The 19248-nt window shown below is 43.4% G+C and overlaps 1 protein-coding gene across 2 annotated transcripts; it reads left to right on the top strand.

The window, feature by feature from the left end:
• Window positions 1-718: 718 nt before the first annotated feature.
• Window positions 719-17400, top strand: LOC106898528 (putative DBH-like monooxygenase protein 2). Of its 2 annotated transcripts, none has more exons than XM_014959826.1 (8): window positions 719-1200; window positions 4024-4170; window positions 6015-6176; window positions 9262-9364; window positions 10508-10599; window positions 14072-14202; window positions 14571-14685; window positions 17107-17400. In XM_014959826.1, exons 1-8 carry the CDS (start codon window positions 946-948, stop codon window positions 17167-17169), a joined length of 1068 nt encoding a protein of 355 aa, XP_014815312.1. In that variant the 5' UTR covers window positions 719-945; the 3' UTR covers window positions 17170-17400. The 2 variants fall into 2 exon arrangements, with proteins under 2 accessions (XP_014815312.1, XP_014815311.1); XM_014959825.1 differs by lacking the exon at window positions 17107-17400 and adding an exon at window positions 15179-15951.
• Window positions 17401-19248: the final 1848 nt, after the last annotated feature.

The raw sequence follows: 19248 nt of genomic DNA, 5'->3' as shown, positions 1-19248 counted from the left end.
CTTTGTAGAGTAGGGCTGATGGTTGGACTCGATGATCCCAAGGGTCTTTTCAAACCTCAATGATTCTATGATTCTATGAAATGGGCTTTTCTAGGCTTTGCTATCAAGTAAATAGGAATAAATTACCACAACCTTCAAAGTCCACAGACCCAGGCTATGTTTTGTAGTGGATTACACTACTGGGCAAACTGGAGATGAGATGCATAAGGCACTTCCTGGCAGACCCTGTTGGAAACCTGCTGCGGCTCTTTGTTTTTCATATCATTATGTTGAAAGGTCTTAGGCAGGGCAACAGAGCCTTTTCTCCTTCTGCTCATTCCCACCAACATATAGTGCATGGAGCAAAGGCATTTTTTCTTATTCTACTATTCCATTACAGTCCAGGAGCCCTTTTTATGTGCCACAGTAGTTTCCTCTGATAAGCCATGGCACTAAGACTCACCAACCCATTCCCAACAAACTCGCCAATAATCATCACACCAGACAATAGGGTGGCATAGTCAAGAGTTCATTTCAGTGTTTACAACAGAAAGGTAAGGTTAATTGGAAGACCCCCTTCTCCTTGGTGAGGAAAACCAGCACTCACGCACCCTGAGGAGTACTCAGTAGGAGTTTTGTTTGTGTTTGTGTACTACTACTTTTTTTGGTTTGTGTACTACAAAACAGCTCTTTAAAATGTTTTAAGATGTAAACGGAATGACCTAGTAGGGTTTCACTTAGGCGGAGTGCCAGGACATGTTCTCGAAAGTGTTAATCTTTCCTACATGTTAAATTTGATATAGAGCAGTCAGCTTCCACTCCTCCTTTCTGGCAATAGGCCCAGCCTCGTGCACTTCCGTATAAACTGGGCCCTCGTAGCAGAATAGCTGCACACGGTATCAGCAAGACTCAGAAACTGCAGTTGTCCTGCTGCTGGTGGTATTTCTCTTCTCAAGAATCAAGGGTATGCTCTTCCTCCTGTTCCTGCCATGCTTTTGTTCTGGTCAGCCTGCACTTCCACCACTGCGTTTCTCTGTTTTCCTGGACCCTTCAAACATGGCCTACCTCTGCTGGGACCACGATGAACGGGAGATGATGTCATTTGAACTGCAGGTCCGTACAACCAGCTGGGTGGCATTTGGATTCAGCCCTCATGGAGAGTTGCCTAGATCTGAGAATGTGACAGGAGGTGTCTTCCCAAATGGCAGCATCTACTTCTCTGTAAGTTGAACAGACTTCCTCTGCATCCCCCTTTGCCAAGGGTTGTGATCCAAGTATATTGGCTTGAAAGCGTATTGGCTCAACTGGCTAAAGACAGATGTCCAAGGCCATTTGGGACGCTCAGTTGGCATGGCCTCTGACTGACAGTCCAGAAGAACCTGGGTCTTCTGCACATCCTCTGTCATGCCTTTTAGCCCCATACAGCCACCTGAGATACCCTGTGGTAATCCAGATGGCACTAGATGTTGTTACTTAGACAAATAAACTGATCCCACCTGTAACTCAAAACCACAGCCAGAAGCAATTAGGTATGACTGACACAATCAGGTATGACTGACACAATCACCTACCATGAAGCTAGAAGAAGCTGCTAGGAGTGTAACTTCTGATTTATCCAACCCAGAGGTCAGTTCAGCCAGGAGTCTGATGTGAAACTATCATGTTTTCCTTCACTGAGGCTCTTCAAAGGTTAATTTACTTGGTTTCTTCTGTAGTAAGTGGAGACATGTGTTCACCTCCAAAGGTTGCATCTTCCTGATTGTCTTAAATACCTCTCTCAGGAATTGCATAGGACATCCTCGGAACTTGCTGTTTTTTTCTGTTGTCTATAAAGGCAACCACTAAAGATAAATGCCTGATGTTAAAACAGCTGGAGTTTAGAGTAGCAAAATGCCACTGAGGGTGGCATAAAAAAAAGGGTTATTTTGTTTTGTTTTAATTGTGAGAGCAAAACAGGCAACTTAGAGTTTTCCGGATATAGAAAGAAAAAGAGTTTACACTGATGGAGTGTTTGATGGTCACGGTGGTTTTATTTTGTTCAGCTTTTTTCAGTTCCCTTTTCACACAACAGTAAAATGTGTTTTGCATTAGATATGTCTGGGTGCTTGTCTCAAATGGGTGAACTTTGGAGAGGGTGAGATAGCTACCCTTCCTTATAGCCCTTACTTGGTTGCAAAACCTCTCTTGTAATACCCACGTTTGAAATTTTCTTGTGATTGTGACACAGACAGAGAATTTTTGGCTGTGAATGATGACAGGGGAAAAAAGTTCTGATCAGTTTAGAAGAAATGCTTGTTCTTTATTTTTTAATAGTGTTTATGTTGGTGTTTTTTTTTAAAGTGATTTGGAGTAAAACCAAAACATTTATTTTCTCCTAAAAGAACATCCTGAAAGGAAAATTTGAAGTGTTTGGTTTCAAAATATTAAACATTCCATTCTTTTCAGAAGAGACATTTAATGTTTTCCTTTTTTTTTTTTTTTTTTTTTTTTTTTTTTTTTTTTTTTTTTTTTTTTTTTTTTTTGTACGTTGATAGCTGAACTCCTTGTTTAAGTTAGAAAATAATTTTGGTTCCAAAAAGTTTTTAGGTTTTTTCAACTCTTTTCTTTATCAGAAAATATCTTCCAATTATTTAGGTCTGGAGACATTACAGTAAGCAAAGCAAGTTTAAAGGAAAATTATGCTGGTTATTGTAGATGGAGTTTAAGTGGAGTTTTCCATTTGCATTCTTCTGTGTAACCCTCTCTTGCATCCTGGGGTTTTGTTTCAGTTTTTCTCTTTACTACAATGATAACAAAGTCTTTATATGAGTAATATCCAATGGATAAAAAACTAACCAAAAAGGATTGTTTTCACAAAGGCGAGGCTTTTTTCCAGCTATTTACTGTCTTCCTCTTTCATGAGTTATATTTAATTTTAAATAATTTATTTATTTCAAAGTAGCTCATTTGTAGACTACTTATCTTTGAATTTTGATCCTTTAATGAAAAAGTGCAGCAGGTATTTAGAAACAGTAAGGAAACAAAAGCTATATTTTCAAGCTCTGATATGTCCCTCTCTCTGTAAATTGAGCATTTGGGTTAGAGAAAAGTTGCTTTGATTATTCTGAAAGCCGAAATCCATAGATAAAATCCAGAAGAAGAATGAATAATAGAGGAGATACTGGGAAATTTAGCAAAAACTGTAAGCAGGCTTTGAAAGAATCACTTAAAGGAACAGAGATAGGAGAAAAAAAACATTAGGAAGCATATAACATAAAAATATTCTTTTTTGACCAGAATGTAGCCCAGTAAAATTTTTCTTTTCTCTTTTATGCCTCCAAAGTTGAATACTGCAGCAAAACTTTTCAACTGTCTCATTTTTCTGTGCCCTTTTTTCCATATAAGTATTGCATTCAATGACCTCGGTCATGTGTTACTGTCTTTTTCACTGTGTCTATGCTGCTAAAACCATTGGTTAGCTTGTAGTTTCTAGGAGAGCTTATCATCCACAGTCAGGCAAAGGTTTCAGGTGGTATTAAAAACCTAAGAGTAAAAGTAGAAGCTTTTGTATGCCCAAAATATTTTACTTTTGAACTACCTTTGTTTTTCAAGAGGACTTATTTGATAACCCACCCTGTGTGGTTAAGCCAGATGTGCTAAAACATCCCAGTGTGCAGCAGGTCACCCAGGGAGCAAGGAAGATCCTCGAGGATCCATCCTATCCAAGCCATCCTCTGAGTGATGGGACCCAGGGGCTGCTCTTTCCTTGAGCAGCTGCATATGGCAGGGACTTGATGCGAGTTCTCTTCTGTTGGTTTGTGGAAATCACCAGTGACAGCAGAAGAGCCTTTTGGAGAGTGGAATGCTTTGATAATTACTCAGATCCCACCAGCAGTACTTGGAAATACAACTTCTTGAGGTGTAGGAAGTCAGAAGAGCTTTTTGGAGAGTGGAATGCTTTGATAATTACTCAGATCCCACCAGCAGTACTTGGAAATACGACTTCTTGAGGTGTAGGAAGTTCTTCTCTTCTCTATATGGCTTTCACCGCTGTTCCTTTTCCAGGATTATCATGTGGTAGATGAGGAAACCCTTGAGGAAGACGACAGCCAGGACTACCAACTGCTGTCAGTGACAGAGAATGAGACCTCCACCACCGTGCTGTTCAAACGACACCTCCAGACACGTGACCCAAATGACCTGGATATCACAGTAAGAAAGGGGACTGCTCAAGCAAAGTCCCAAACAAACCTGTTCTCGTATTCTCAGATCCCCAGGATCAGATATGAGAATGACAACTTTTTCTCACAATAGTACAATAACTATTTATTTGCGCTAGAAGGAATATACAGAAAAACATGGGGGCATACATCCACATTTATAATGCCCGAATGAGACCCCCACCACCATGCTGTTAAACGACACCTCCAGACACGTGACCCAAATGACCTGGATATCACAGTAAGAAAGGGGACTGCTCAAGCAAAGTCTCAAACAAACCTGTTCTCGTATTCTCAGATCCCCAGGATCAGATATGAGAATGACAACTTTTTCTCACAATAGTACAATAACTATTTATTGCAACTAGAAGGAATATAGAGAAAAACACGGGGGCATACAGCCATATTTATAATGCCTATTTCAAAGGCACTATATTGATATATTTGATGTTTTTACAATGTTTTCCGTCAAAGAATAGGGAAGATAGAAATCTCAGCATTTTCTTAAATCTGAACACAGGTCTTCAAAATTTTTCTCATTTTTCTATCTCTGTCTTGTTTGCCACATAAAAAAACAATATCGTATGGGAGATACAGGTTTTATTTGTCTAATGTAAGGCAGTATTTTGAGAAGAATGATGTTTGGAAAATTCAGAATGCTTTGATAATCCCAGTCTTTCTCTCTTGAAAGAGCTTCATACTGGTATTGACTGACATTAAAAACTTGGCCAACCCAAACTGGTATTTTAAGTCAGAGTTTTTTTCAAAAATATGCTTTGCCAAGGTACACAAGCATGCTAATGCACCCAGTTTCAGAATTCTGCACATATAGACACTGTTTACACCATTTAACCTTTACTTGAGGGACCTCTGGGTAAATCACCATTATCCAAGGCTTAGCCCACTCAAAAATGTTTGTCCAGAATTAGGTGTACATTCACCATTTTTCCAGAGTTCAAATTCACGTGCAAATGACTGGATAGATGCCTTTGTATTTACAAACCTTCTTGATGACCTTTACTAATTGAAAGAAATATAATCCCATTCTGAATGGGAAGAGCCCACAGTGTTTCCTGGCTACTGCTGTCCTTACATGATGGGGCAGATCCAGGCGGTTCATTGAGTACGTTCATGCTCAACCGTAGCTGTTAATGGGGAATCAGAGACTACAGTTCTCTTAGCTTTTTGTGTAAGTCTCTTAGTAATTCTTTTTAAAAATTGCCCAAAGTGCATAAATAGTATATACAGATAAATGAACTGCCTCTGCTTGCTCTAGGATATGCAAATATCTGAAAAGCTGGTATTTAACGCTATTGTACAGCTCCCACAGCTAGAACAGAATCCAGACACTCAGTATCTAAACATTTAAGCACAAAATGGTGCAGGTATCAAATCCCTTCCAGTTTATCAAATCCCTTACAGCTTTTTCTTTCCAGCTTTCTTTCATTTCATTTATACCAGCACTTTAAATCCATGCATGTTCCAATAATGCGAGTGAAATGACAATGGATGCAGTTTTCCTAGTGTCTTTTCTAGCCAGCACCATCTCTTAAGGAAGAAACCCATCATGTTTATGCCTTCACAAGACAAATCCTGTGTGTTAAACTGCTTACTTTGTGTTGTGTGTTCTGACGTATTGTCTGAGTGTCTGGGTACATACCAAATACAAACAGTTATATTATTTTAGATTACTTTTAATTGCACGTGGTTAGCATGTGGATTGCACTTTAATACGTGTGTAGAGGTATAAGGCATGTGATTATGGAGTGAACACCTGTGTGTGTGGTTGATGGGAAGGAATGAAGGAGAGTTTCCAATGAAACACTGCCATTACAGGTGGACACAGCATGCCTCGTTACTGCCTTTGGTCCTGATGACACAGTCCAGTTCTTTAAAGGACAAAGATTTTCCAAGTCTCTGTTCTTGATGAGGTATAGAGCCCCATCTGACTCAACTGGTCCTAAAACTTTCTTCACCTATGACTTGAGGCTAGACAATGTAAGTACTGGACAAGAGCTTTACTTGGCACGTTAGAAATTTTTCCCTTCCTTTGTCTTTCTTTACAAAATTGATCATGCCCATGCTGGAGGTTTGGTTGGCACAGATCAAGAAATGGGCCTGACAAGGGCAGAAATTAAGCGAGAAGGGAAGGGTTGCTGTGTGGAGGGTAAAGGGCTTATGAGTTAGGAAAATGCTGTAAAGCGTAGTCTGTTCTCTTGACTAGAGCTTAAGGAGCCAAACAGAAATCGTGGCTACTGGATTGCAATACAATTATTAAGTCAGACATGTATGTATGCAGGTCTACTGTAGGGCAGAAATTAAGCGAGAAGGGAAGGGTTGCTGTGTGGAGGGTAAAGGGCTTATGAGTTAGGAAAATGCTGTAAAGCGTAGTCTGTTCTCTTGACTAGAGCTTAAGGAGCCAAACAGAAATCATGGCTACTGGATTGCAGTACAATTATTAAGTCAGGCATGTATGTATGCAGGTCTACTGTCCGATCCATGTAGAAAAATATTTACAATACACTGAAGATATTACTGATTCCCATCTTTGTTTTGTGGGAACTACATAATGTCACAGAGAAGACAAATAATGGGAATACACTTAAATGCTCAGTGACAAGTCTGGCTAAGAGCTCAGAAAACTCAAAGTGCACTATTGTGTGTGCTGCCTCCAGTATTAACTTACACTGCAGCTCAGTGTCAGATGTAAGGATTTACCAGGAGAACTGGAGCCCCCCATTAGCATCACCTCGTGGTGCATGAGCCATCCTTGTCAAATGGAGTCCAAAAGTACCAGCTCATTATGGTATTGCATTAACACCTTCCTTCTTTAAACAGGAACAGCCCCCACAGTCAACACTCACTCAAGATGCAACAGCATCTGTTGATCAGCGTGGGCAATATTCCACGGTGAAGAGGGACACTATTTTTATGTAAAGAATTGTGGGATTAGTGCTATCATGTGTTGTGCTTGTGACTCCAGAAAGCTGGTAATTAAAAATGTTGATTGAACCGAATGGACATCTCCTATACTCTGTTCATGTTAGAATAGGTAAATTAGTAATACAATTCCCTTTTGGAAAAATACAGAAAAAAAATCTGAAAGAAAAATAATTTAAGACCTGGTAGAGCTGACAAATGTGCTTTCACTTCAACAGAATACAGTTTCATCTTCTTGACCTCACTCATTGCACCCAAAAAACAATCAGATGCTGGCTAAATGCGTCATCCCTCCAGCCCCCTTCCCTTCTGGGTCTCATTCTCCTTGCATGGCCTCCCTGTGCCTTCTCCGATTCCCTGTGCACGGGACTGAGTTGCCAGGGGGACCTTCAGGTGACTCGAGTGTCTGTTTTCTTTTACTGTTTGCTGTTCCAGTTGAAGAAACCAAGTATGCCTGCACCTTTATCCCTCTGCCCATGGTCAAGCAGAAACACCATATCGACAAGGTAAACTTGCAGGCTGTATCACCAGGGAAAGAACAGGACAGATCAGACTTACTTCTTCTATCATGCATACAAGGCTGTCTTCTACAGCATTTTAGTATAAATTTGGGAGCGTTCCATCTGTCCTTCACTGCTGTTGGGATGAGCCAGCTAATTTGTCTGGCTTGTGTGGAAATAAGCTCTGTCTTGTTTCTAGCTTTGGAAGTACCTTTGTCTTCATATACATCACTCCTGAAGAAACCTTGCTACAAGTCTGATGTCTCAGTCTAGTGAGCTCAGGCCACGGTTGGTATCTTTGAGAGCAAAGGAATCCTCCAGAATTTTCTATATATTTGAAAGGACTTTTGCTTTTGCTTTTGGAAATTGTTAAGAATATTCGTATAAAAAGCAAAACTAACGTTTTTGCAGTCGAGTTCACAAGATTCAATACGCAAAAAGGAAGAGCAAAAAAAGAAACAGGAACTTTCCTAAGCAAGCCTAGATTATTTCTCAAGATAACTTTAATTCAAAAACACTTAGTTTTGAGGGTTTAAAAAGAGATGTTCCACTGCAATGACATAAGGCAAAACTTCATAAGGAAGAATTTCCACAGGCTGGAAAAAAGAAGAATGGAACAGGTAAACCTACAGAACAAACTTGGGAACTTTAGTCAGCTCTTGGGGTGACATCAGGATTTTGAGGCTCGATCTCATCAGTGCTGGTAAAAAGTGCAGTGCTTAACGAACCAGGTCGGTGACATCAGGATTTTGAGGCTCGATCTCAAAATCATGCTGGTAAAAAGTGCAGTGCTTAATGAGCCAGGTTATTTGCAGGATTTATTTAAATTATCTTGATTATACACTCTTGGCACAACTGAGGGAGCAGTGAATTATGGTGAACCTGAGATCACGGTCCCTTGTTTTGCTTTGCAGCCAAGAAAATGGTGTATGAGGCAAGGTATTTACATCTCTAGTCTGGAACCACACTGCCCAGCATAACAGGTCAAATAGACACCCCCATGATTCTGATTAAGGGGAGGTGCTTTAGGGGAAGAAGGAGAAGAAATGGAACTGGCAGGATTTCCCACAGCATTTTTGATGCCTGGAGCATCAATCTTATGAAGAGCGGTTGAAGGAGCTGGGGCTGTTTAGTTTGAGGAAGAGGAGGCTGAGGGGAGACCTCATCACTCTCTACAACTACTTGAAAGGACACTGTAGAGAGGTTGGTGCTGGTCTCTTCTTGCAGGTAATTAGTGACAGAACGAGAAGGAATGGCTTCAAGCTCCAACAGGGTAGGTTTAGACTGAACATTAGGAAAGGTTTTTTCACAGAAAGAGTGGTCAGGCACTGGAATAGGCTGCCCAGGGAGGTGGTTGAGTTGCCATCCCCGAATGTGTTCAAGAGTGGTTTAGATGTGGTGTTGGGGGATATGGTGTAGGGGAGAACTTTGTAGCGTAGGGTTGATGGTTGGACTCGATGATCCCAAGTGTCTTTTCCAACCTGAATGATTCTATGATTTCTATCAATGGCTAAATAAATATTCAGAGATGGAAGAAAATAAAAAACTTTCTTTTTGTAGGTTTCCAAACAAGACACAACAGAGAAGAGTTAAAAACTAACAATTTCATATAACTTCATTCCTCTTCTTCCTCTTTCCAAAAGTCGTATCAATTTCCAGATGAAGCTGCAATTTCCATAGGGACACCTTGGGATCCTCAGTACATCCGACTAGAAATCCATTACAGCAATTTTGACTTGTTACCAGGTGGGTAATGCTGGGCAGTTGTCTGACAACAACAATCTCAGGATGGAAGCCTCAGACCTCACCTACATGCTTTTTAGAAATCAGCCTCTGCATGAAACACTTCTATATGCTGCTCTGTACAGCCTTCAGGACTGGGGTCCCATTCAGGAAGAACTTTAACTAACTTTAGAAACATAGATAGTTATATCTACTTAGAGTAGACACGTCTTACCATTAAAAAAGCTGAGCACATCTTCCTGCTATGATACTAGTGGGACTGTTAGGGAAAATGTCAGGGAAATGGGGGCATCATGGGGAAAAAGGAAGGGACAGAGTGACTGTCAGAGAAATAGCTGTACCAAGGGTCAGGGTAAAGTCCTGAGAGTCTAATAATACCACCTCAAGCTTCTACCATGACCTCCAGCATTCAATTCCTATGTAATGGTGATGAAGAATGCCACCATGGTACTTGTTATCATTTTACAGATGGGGAAGCAAATGTGGAGTGATTTTAGGAAAATCATCTGAAGCTGTAAGCGGAGCTGGGTCCAGATGCACTATGAGTGAAGATCTGTGCAACTGTGCACCTTGCATGACTTTGATGTAAATGACAGTGGACCATAGCACAGGGGTACAGTGGAAGGCTTAGACCTTCCTGTTAATCTGTGCCTGGTCCCAGCCTGTGACTGGAAAAGAGACTTGTTGCTTCTTCAGGCCCCACTTCTGCTGTTTCTGGAGCCATTGCTGAAGGAGTGGTCATTTTTCTTTTACAGGTTTGATCGACAGCTCAGGGGTACCACTCTACTATACTCCAGAGCTACGTCCATGTATCTGCATGTTTAACTTATTGCCTCTCCTGTATCTTGTCTCAGATTTTTACATAGCTGATAGGAAGATAAGGATCCAGTTCCTAGTATGAGATATCATAAACTCAGACAACTATGTCACAGTATCTAACGCCAGAAGAGCAATTTTCAGAAAGGCTCACCAGAGCAACCTTTCAATCAGTACTGACCTACATGAGGAAATAGACTTAAACCTCCCTTGAAAAAAAAAGTTAAGCTGACAATTATGGAAGTTCCATCAAGCTTTTGACTTGATGGGCAGCCCTGAAATGTAGTGCTATGACTGCCAGGCTCTGACCTACTTCGTTTTGAACTGCAGATGAATGGGATGCTGGTTCCAGATCTGCATGTTTTCGCCTGCTTGCTTCACACCCACCTGTCTGGCAGAGGAGTGAAAGCTGCTCAATACGGGTAAGAGATGCAAACTCACAGTATTGCTGCCTGTGCCACAGCATCACTCCCTGGCTCTTGGGTTAGAGTGGATGATAATGATGTTCCCAGGTCAGTCTTCATCTGTCTGCCAGTGCAGGAGACACTGCAGTGTCTGACCTGTAGTACAAAGAACTAGCTCCCAAGGAAAGAAAGGTCAACTGAGCAGAGAGTATGAGATGGGGACTGTGCTTCCCGTTAAATCAAACAGGTCCAGGCAGTGAGGTCAAGCACTGGGCTACTGCTCGTCCACACGAGTCAGCTGCTAGGCAGTGCCCTTGCATAGCTTGGTCCTCTTCACTAGGCTTACCCTGAGGGAATTGAGCGTACCAGTTCTCATGGGCTGCGTGGGCAAAACTCCGCTGGCTTTGGTTTCCTTCAACATCCTCCCACACTAAAAACTTCAGCCCCGCTATACGCTCTCTCACCACACCCCAGCCCACAAAGCATGAGTCCTCAGTTTCAGGCTATGAAAACGGCCAATCGTGGTCTGCAGCACTTGAACTCTACTTCAGATGCTTAGAATTTGAAAACAGAACAAAACCCACAACTAAAAAATGATTGTACTTTAGGCCAAAGAAGCATCACAGAGGTTGTTGTGCTTGGTGGTATAGGTATAAGGCCTATCTTCTCCTTGGTTTCTAACTTCAGAATAACCCAACATAAGCCAAGTATCTCACTGCAGAGAGCTACGGGGAGGCAGACACTTAGTCTGTGCCAGTGAGCCAAAGAACAATCTGTGCTCCTATGATACTTAGCATATGGTTGTAGCCCAAGATGTCACAGTGACAGTCTAATCTTAGAGTCCTCACTGTGACACCTTCAAGATCAAGTTCCTTGCCTGTCTACACGGCTTTGCCAGTGCACACTCTGAGATGCGATGTGGGCTCCATCTAGAATGGCAAGGGAAAAATTTGGCATTGTCTGGTCCTTAGCTTTTGGTGAGACAGTCTGTGCCAGTGAGCCAAAGAACAATCTGTGCTCCTATGATACTTAGCATATGGTTGTAGCCCAAGATGTCACAGTGACAGTCTAATCTTAGAGTCCTCACTGTGACACCTTCAAGATCAAGTTCCTTGCCTGTCTACACGGCTTTGCCAGTGCACACTCTGAGATGCGATGTGGGCTCCATCTTGAATGGCAAGGGAAAAATTTGGCATTGCCTGGTCCTTAGCTGCCTCTCACACCGAATCCCCAGACCCCTGCACTGCCTCACATGCTGATTCACCCTGCAGAAGCTCCACACATACTGGGTTGATCATACAGTTATGCAGGAAATCTGAACTGCACTGTAGGCAAGCTGTGGCAGACAGGAGAGTGCCTGCTCACCACCACCAATGCAAAGCTGACTTATGAACGGGAATCCCCAGACCCCTGCACTGCCTCACATGCTGATTCACCCTGCAGAAGCTCCACACATACTGAGTTGATCACATAGGTATGCCGGGAATCTGAACTGCACTGTAGGCAAGCTGTGGCAGACAGGAGAGTGCCTGCTCACCACCACCAATGCAAAGCTGACTTATGAACGGGGCAGATGTTGTCTAGTTTGGCTTCTAAGCACTCATATAAAGCATCACTGAGAAGAATCTAGATTATTCTAAAATAGCACATCTGCTCTTGAAGATGGCCTTCCTCAGTTATCCTTAAACACCAATGACACCCTACAATCAAACATGGCTTAAACACCCTGGCCCTGCACCTCTCTACCCATGCCCCAGTATGCCAAGGAATGGCACCAAAAGACTAGAAGCTCCTTCAAAGGCAACCTCAGAAAACTAGGTGTAACACAATTGTCTGATGGGTATTTTCCCCTCTCTGGCTAGTGTTATCTGGAAAATACTCACCTAACAGCCTCTGCAGCCTAACTGTGACATGGCAAAAGCAGGGAAAACTTTTAAAGAGCCTTAGTAAACAAACTTGGTCTGCTATAACTAGCCTAAATAACTGGGGATTTTGTAAGTTGAAAGGTGCATTGTGAATATGTCTGCTCCCTGATTATGGCTGTCTGTGTCTCTCAGGAGTAGCACATTATAGCTGGCAAACATGGTTGTCTCTTGGAAAGGGAGCAAAGTAGACATCAGTAAAACCTATTGGCTTTGAAACCATCATTCAGTTTCAATGATAGTAATCTCCAGCCTAAATTGACCTGACTTGTATTGCTATACTAGACAGCAAGAGGAGTGAACCTCCCTCCATCTAGCATCTTCCACATGAATGCTCCAATTAGCAGGGCGTGAAGTCAGAAGAGTTTTCCTTAAACTTCAGAAGAAAATGGGAGGTTCTGTTTCTTTGCTAGGAATCACTTGAGGTCAGTCTAGAGAGGACTAAAGCAGCAATTCAATTTACTTAGGATGAGCGTACATCATCTGATAAAGGACCTGTACAGACTTTACCATGTTAGGACCATGTCCTGACACCATCTCAAAGACAGGCTCCAGAGCAGAAGGTCAAGCATTTGAAACACCTTCTGAACAGAGATGATTCAGGCACAGTGGCTATTTTTTTTTCCTGGGATTTTCTCTGCAACATGTAGGATAACTATGATGTTCTTAGTTGCTCGTCCAGTTAGTGGAGATCCCAGACTCTTTGGAGGTTGACCTTGGCAGAATATAGCAGATTGGGATCTTTGGCAGGAATTTAGGAGCTGTCTCCTTTTCAGGTGTTAGATCCAGAATACCCCAGCACAGGCCAAAAGTCACAGATAGCCGGTATGAGTGAATTAGCCAGAGCTATTTCATTCCAGACAATAGCAATAGCTTTTCAGCTCCTGCTCTCTATGCAAGTCGCATGGTATACATACACCGTGTGTCACATGACAGAACATCTTCTTTCTTGACTTGAACTTTTGTTAAATTGGCCTCCAAGCCAGATTCCTCCCTCTTGAACCCATTCTGCTGTAAGGTGTAGCTGGACAATCGTATGACCATAGCAGTTCACCAGCTCAGAGCTGCCAGGAGTCACAAAGCAAGCCTGCAACAAACAATGAGGGTATGAGGCAGCTACTGGGACAGCCTGGCCATGGGCACCACAAGGATTTGTGGGCTGAGTGTCGTTTTGCACCTTGCTGTGAGCACCCTGGGTGTACTTTGCAAGATCAAGAGACGTGTAACCTGGATCACAGAATCGCAGAATCACATTGGGTTGAAAGGGACCTCTGGAAATCATCTAGTCCAACCCCCTGCCAAAGCTGGTCCACCCAGAGCAGGTTGCACAGGAATGTGTCCAGGCAGGCTTGCAAGGTCTCCAGAGAAGGAGACTCCACCACCTCCCTGGGCAGCCTCTTCCAGGGCTCTGCCACCCTCACAGGAAAGAAGTTCCTCCTCATGATTAGACGGAACTTCCTACATTCAAGTTTGTGCCCATTGTCTCCTACTTCTTACATTCAAGTTTGTGCCCATTGTCTCTTCCTTGTGTCTCAGCAGACCTTTGAGTCATCTTTGTGTCTTTGCAGGGTGGGCCAAGCACCATGAATGAGATGTGCCTCGCGTTCCTCTTCTACTACCCCCGTAACAACATCTCCAGTTGTATGGGCTACCCTGACATTCTGTATATTGCCCATGTACTCAAACAGGAGGCCTCAGAGTAAGTCCTGAGTCAACATGTTTCTGGAGGCAGAAGAGCAAAATGTAGCCATGAAGAATGGTAAATGGAAAAGACAATGGGAAGAAAGAGCCGTGTGGTTTCTGGAGGCAGAAGAGCAAAATGTAGCCGTGAAGAATGGTAAATGGAAAAGACAATGAAAATGAAATGTTGCTGATAGGGAAGAAAGAGCCGTGTATCTGGATCTGTCAAGCTGAGAGTTCCCTTGCTGCAGATATCTATTAACTCTCCTACTGTGAACAATCTCTTCTCCTTTATTGTTTTTCCCCTATCCTTTCTTTTTTCCTTCTTCCTCACTGTCTCATCATTTGTCTTCTCCACCTCCCCATTGCCCTGTACTCTCTCCCCAGTGCAGTGGAAGCTGTGATGGCCATCGACTTTGTTGACTGGGACAATGAGACTGTCAAAATTGCAGAGACAGCAGCCAAGGAGACAGAGCAAGTAGTCATGATTAAAACCATTAATGTAAGTCCACCTTCTGAGAAATTTGTGGCTGGGGAAATGGAGTCAGCTCTGACGTGATGACAGTAAAGCACAGCTGAGAGATAGAGCCAACACACAAAACTTTGGGTAACACCAGCTGGTCACACCTTATCCATGGCTATAGCAACTGAAAGGGATTATCTGATCCAGAAAATCCACATACATGGAACATAGCTTCCTTACTGACTGCATTTCAGTGCATCAATCTGGTACCTACTCATCTTAGAGGTAAATTAGGGAAAAATCACTGAGAAAGGACCCAAATTCCATCTTCTCCTCTCTCAGAGAGCTTCTCTGCCACCAGAGGGGAGACCCATGTCGTGACTGTCTCCGAGATAGCTCATTACACACCCAGACAGCAAGAAAACTGACCAAAATGCATGCAAAACTTGCAGTGTTATGCCAGAGTCTTGTGACTCCCAACTTAAAAGCACATCATGTAATTTTATTTTTCCCTCTTTCCTTCCACTCCCAGGAACTCCAGAGAAATGAGACTGGTCTAATCAGAGATATCAGTATTCCAGAGCGGGCTGCCTGTCACAATATTTCTGGACACCTCTCAGTGTCAGGTCCAAGGGCCACTGCAAATCTTCGTTTGACTGCAGCAGGCACTTCTAGGTCATCAACTACCAAAGAAACTGCTTTGCTTCCTCTTCTTTACCTCACACAGCTGGTGTTTGCTTGGCTTATCTTGGCCTCTGAGTATGGGAAGTGAGGGATAGAATACCAGAAGAGCTCACTGGCCAGCTGAAGCACTCTGTAGCACCTGTTAGCAGGGTATTCCAGATCTGATGGCCTTGAACATGAGAGGACACTTACATAATAGAAAACTGTCTGCCTTTGGAATAAATAGGTTCAATGGGCATTGGCATTTTTTTTTATTTTCATAAAAAATACTTTCTAGTATAGTTTGTTCTAAATCAGAAAAGCAATCTATTATGATGCAGTAAATACAGGAATGCAGTCACCTCTTCAGTAGCTCCTGTTTAATTATTAAATCCAGAGCTGTCATAGGTGGGTTATTGTATGTATTAGCTCACTGGTATTTCAATAATCATTATCTAGTCACAAGCGATCTACATACTCCTTGTACTTAGGCCAGTAGGCACCATAGTCATTAAATAATGTGACTGATTCTAAAACTAGTCCTGCTGTATCTATCAGTGACTGCATGGCAGGGGATTTACCTGCTGATATCCAGGCAATAATGAGGCAACGACCTGGTGTTTACTGAAAAATAGACCTTATTCTCTGTCATATAAGAGATCTATTCATTCCAATTTTACAAAAGTTGAACCATTTGCTGGTCTCTTTTTTTTTCATTTTTTTCCCAATTCACACATGAGAATTAGAAGTACAAGTCTGATGGTAGTTATGTTCTTTGTCATCATACTGTCTCTTCCAAGTTTCAGATCTCATACCAGTGCTTTTCAACAAATTCTCTCCCCGTACTCCACAGGGAAGAGTCTCTGCTTATTTTGACAATAATTAGTACACCAGATTAAAAAAAAAACACCTCAGGCTTTAAAAGTGAGCATCACAAAATAATAACCATGCAGAATGGATTCCTTCCTCATTGGGAAGAGAATAGTTCCAGTTGGAAGGGACCTACAATGATCATGTAGTCCAACTGCCTGAGCACTTCAGGGCTGACCAAATGTTAAAGTATGTTGTTAAGGTCATTGTCCAAATGCGTCTTAAACACTGTCAGGCACGGGGCATCAACCACCTTGCTAGGAAGCGTGTTCTAGTGTTTGACCACCCTCTTGGAAAAGAAATACTTTCCAATGTCCAATCTAAACCTCACTTGGCACAGGTTTGAACCATTCCCACACATCCTGTCCCTGGATCCCAGGGAGAAGAGATCAGGCCCTCCCTCTCCATTTCCCCTCCTCAGGAAGATGTGGGGAGCAACGAGGTTGCCCCGCAGCCTCCTTCTCTTCCCACTAGACAAACCCAGAGTCCTTGGCTGCTCCTCACAGGACATGCCTTCCAGCCCTTCCACCAGATTTGTTGCCCGCTATGGACGCACTCAAGAACCTTCACATCCTTCTTACATGGTAGGGCCCTGTGCTGGTTGGCTGGGATAAAGTCATTTTCTTCATAGTAGCTAGTGTGCTGCTGTGTTTTGGATTTGTGCTCAAAACGGTGTTGATAACACAGGGATGTTTAGTTACTGCTGCTCAGTACGTACACAGTATCAAGGTATTTTCTGCTTCTCCCACCACCCCACCAGCGACCAGGCAGGGGGTGTATGAGAAGCTGGGAGAGGACACAGCTGGGACAGCTGACCCCAAGTGACAAAAGGGGTATTGCATACCATATGATGTCATGACTAGCCATATAAAGCTGGGGGAAGAAGGAAGCTGGTACATCCGGAGTAATGACATCTTGTCTTCCCAGGAAACCATTAGGCATGATGGAGCCCTGCTTTCATGGACATGGCTGAACACATGCAGCCTTTAAGCAGCCTTTACCCTTCTGAAAACGGACTGGACCAATCCCACTTTACGAATCCCCATTTGCCATTAGAAGTTACCGACACAAGGGAAGAGCGTGTTTCTGAGCTGTGCAAAACCCCCATTCCTCAGGCAGTGTCCTCTTCCAGCAGAATGGAGTACCTTTCCCTATGGGTCAGGGCAAATGTCTCATGTTTTCAGATGCCTGCTCTTGAGAACACTGTCCCTGGACTCCACAGGGCTGCTCCCATGATCTGCCACGGGTCCACCCTGAGACCTGCACTCTGCTTCCTGGGGCTGACTGCTGAATCCAGGTAGTTCTCTTCTCCTTCCCATTTCATGTGATAGAACTCATCTTTTCCAATCATGAATGGGGGGTGGGGCAGGGTGTCAAGATTTGGAAACTCAAGATACTACTAATGCCAAAACCACTTCCCGACAAAGGCGACCGCAACGATGACACCGCCTTCCATTTAACATATTACTGCCAAAAGATCAATTAGAAGTAGGTTCCCCTTCTCATTACGTGTTTCCGTACGACAAAAACAGCAAAGAACTTCCTCCTGAAGGTCAGAGGGGGCGGGAGCTATGAGTTGTTATCAGTCCAGAGTACCATTTTAAAAACAGCAGCAAGAGGAAAAAAGCAGGGGAGCAAGATTTTCAGAGAATCTCACTTACGTTGGCTTCAGCATGACCGAATCACCCAGACCCAGACTACAGAAGGTCACTGATGTCCAAGGTAGGTCAACCAGTCTGCACTGAGCTTTCTTTGTCTTCTTCAGCCTCCCTCCCACAGCTTTTGGAAGATTGCCGTGTATCAGGGAAGTTTCTTTGCCCTGGGTTTCCCCTGGCAGGGTCTCAGGCACTAATCCCCTCCCCAGAGAATTTGTTGGAGTGGTACAGCAGCTCGTTTTCTGCTTCTCCCACCACCCCACCAGCGACCAGGCAGGGGGTGTATGAGAAGCTGGGAGAGGACACAGCTGGGACAGCTGACCCCAAGTGACAAAAGGGGTATTGCATACCATATGATGTCATGACTAGCCATATAAAGCTGGGGGAAGAAGGAAGCTGGTACATCCGGAGTAATGACATCTTGTCTTCCCAGGAAACCATTAGGCATGATGGAGCCCTGCTTTCATGGACATGGCTGAACACATGCAGCCTTTAAGCAGCCTTTACCCTTCTGAAAACGGACTGGACCAATCCCACTTTACGAATCCCCATTTGCCATTAGAAGTTACCGACACAAGGGAAGAGCGTGTTTCTGAGCTGTGCAAAACCCCCATTCCTCAGGCAGTGTCCTCTTCCAGCAGAATGGAGTACCTTTCCCTATGGGTCAGGGCAAATGTCTCATGTTTTCAGATGCCTGCTCTTGAGAACACTGTCCCTGGACTCCACAGGGCTGCTCCCGTGATCTGCCACGGGTCCACCCTGAGACCTGCACTCTGCTTCCTGGGGCTGACTGCTGAATCCAGGTAGTTCTCTTCTCCTTCCCATTTCATGTCATAGTACTCATCTTTTCCAATCATGAATGGGGGGTGGGGCAGGGTGTCAAGATTTGGAAACTCAAGATACTACTAATGCCAAAACCACTTCCTGACAAAGGCGACTGCAACAATGACACTGCTTTCCATTTAACATATTACTGCCAAAAGATCAATTAGAAGTAGGTTCCCCTTCTCATTACGTGTTTCCGTACGACAAAAACAGCAAAGAACTTCCTCCTGAAGGTCAGAGGGGGTGGGAGCTATGAGTTGTTATCAGTCCAGAGTACCATTTTAAAAACTGCAGCAAGAGGAAAAAAGCAGGGGAGCAAAAATGTCAGAAAATATAATTTACGCTGACTTGAACTTGACCGAATCAACCAGGCCCAGACTACAGAAGGTCACTGATGTCCAAGGTAGGTCAATCACTCTGCACTGAGCTTTCTTTGTCTTCTTCAGCCTCCCTCCCACAGCTTTTGGAAGATTGCCGTGTATCAGGGAAGTTTCTTTGCCCTGGGTTTCCCCTGGCAGGGTCTCAGGCACTAATCCCCTCCCCAGAGAATTTGTTGGAGTGGTACAGCAGCTCAAAGAGTAAGAAGAAA

This window comes from Calidris pugnax, unplaced genomic scaffold (assembly GCF_001431845.1).
Source record: "Calidris pugnax isolate Ruff unplaced genomic scaffold, ASM143184v1 scaffold373, whole genome shotgun sequence".
Taxonomy (NCBI): Eukaryota; Metazoa; Chordata; class Aves; order Charadriiformes; family Scolopacidae; genus Calidris; species Calidris pugnax.
The sequence above is the reverse complement of the archived record's forward strand: the minus strand, read 5'-3'. Positions and strand labels throughout refer to the sequence as shown.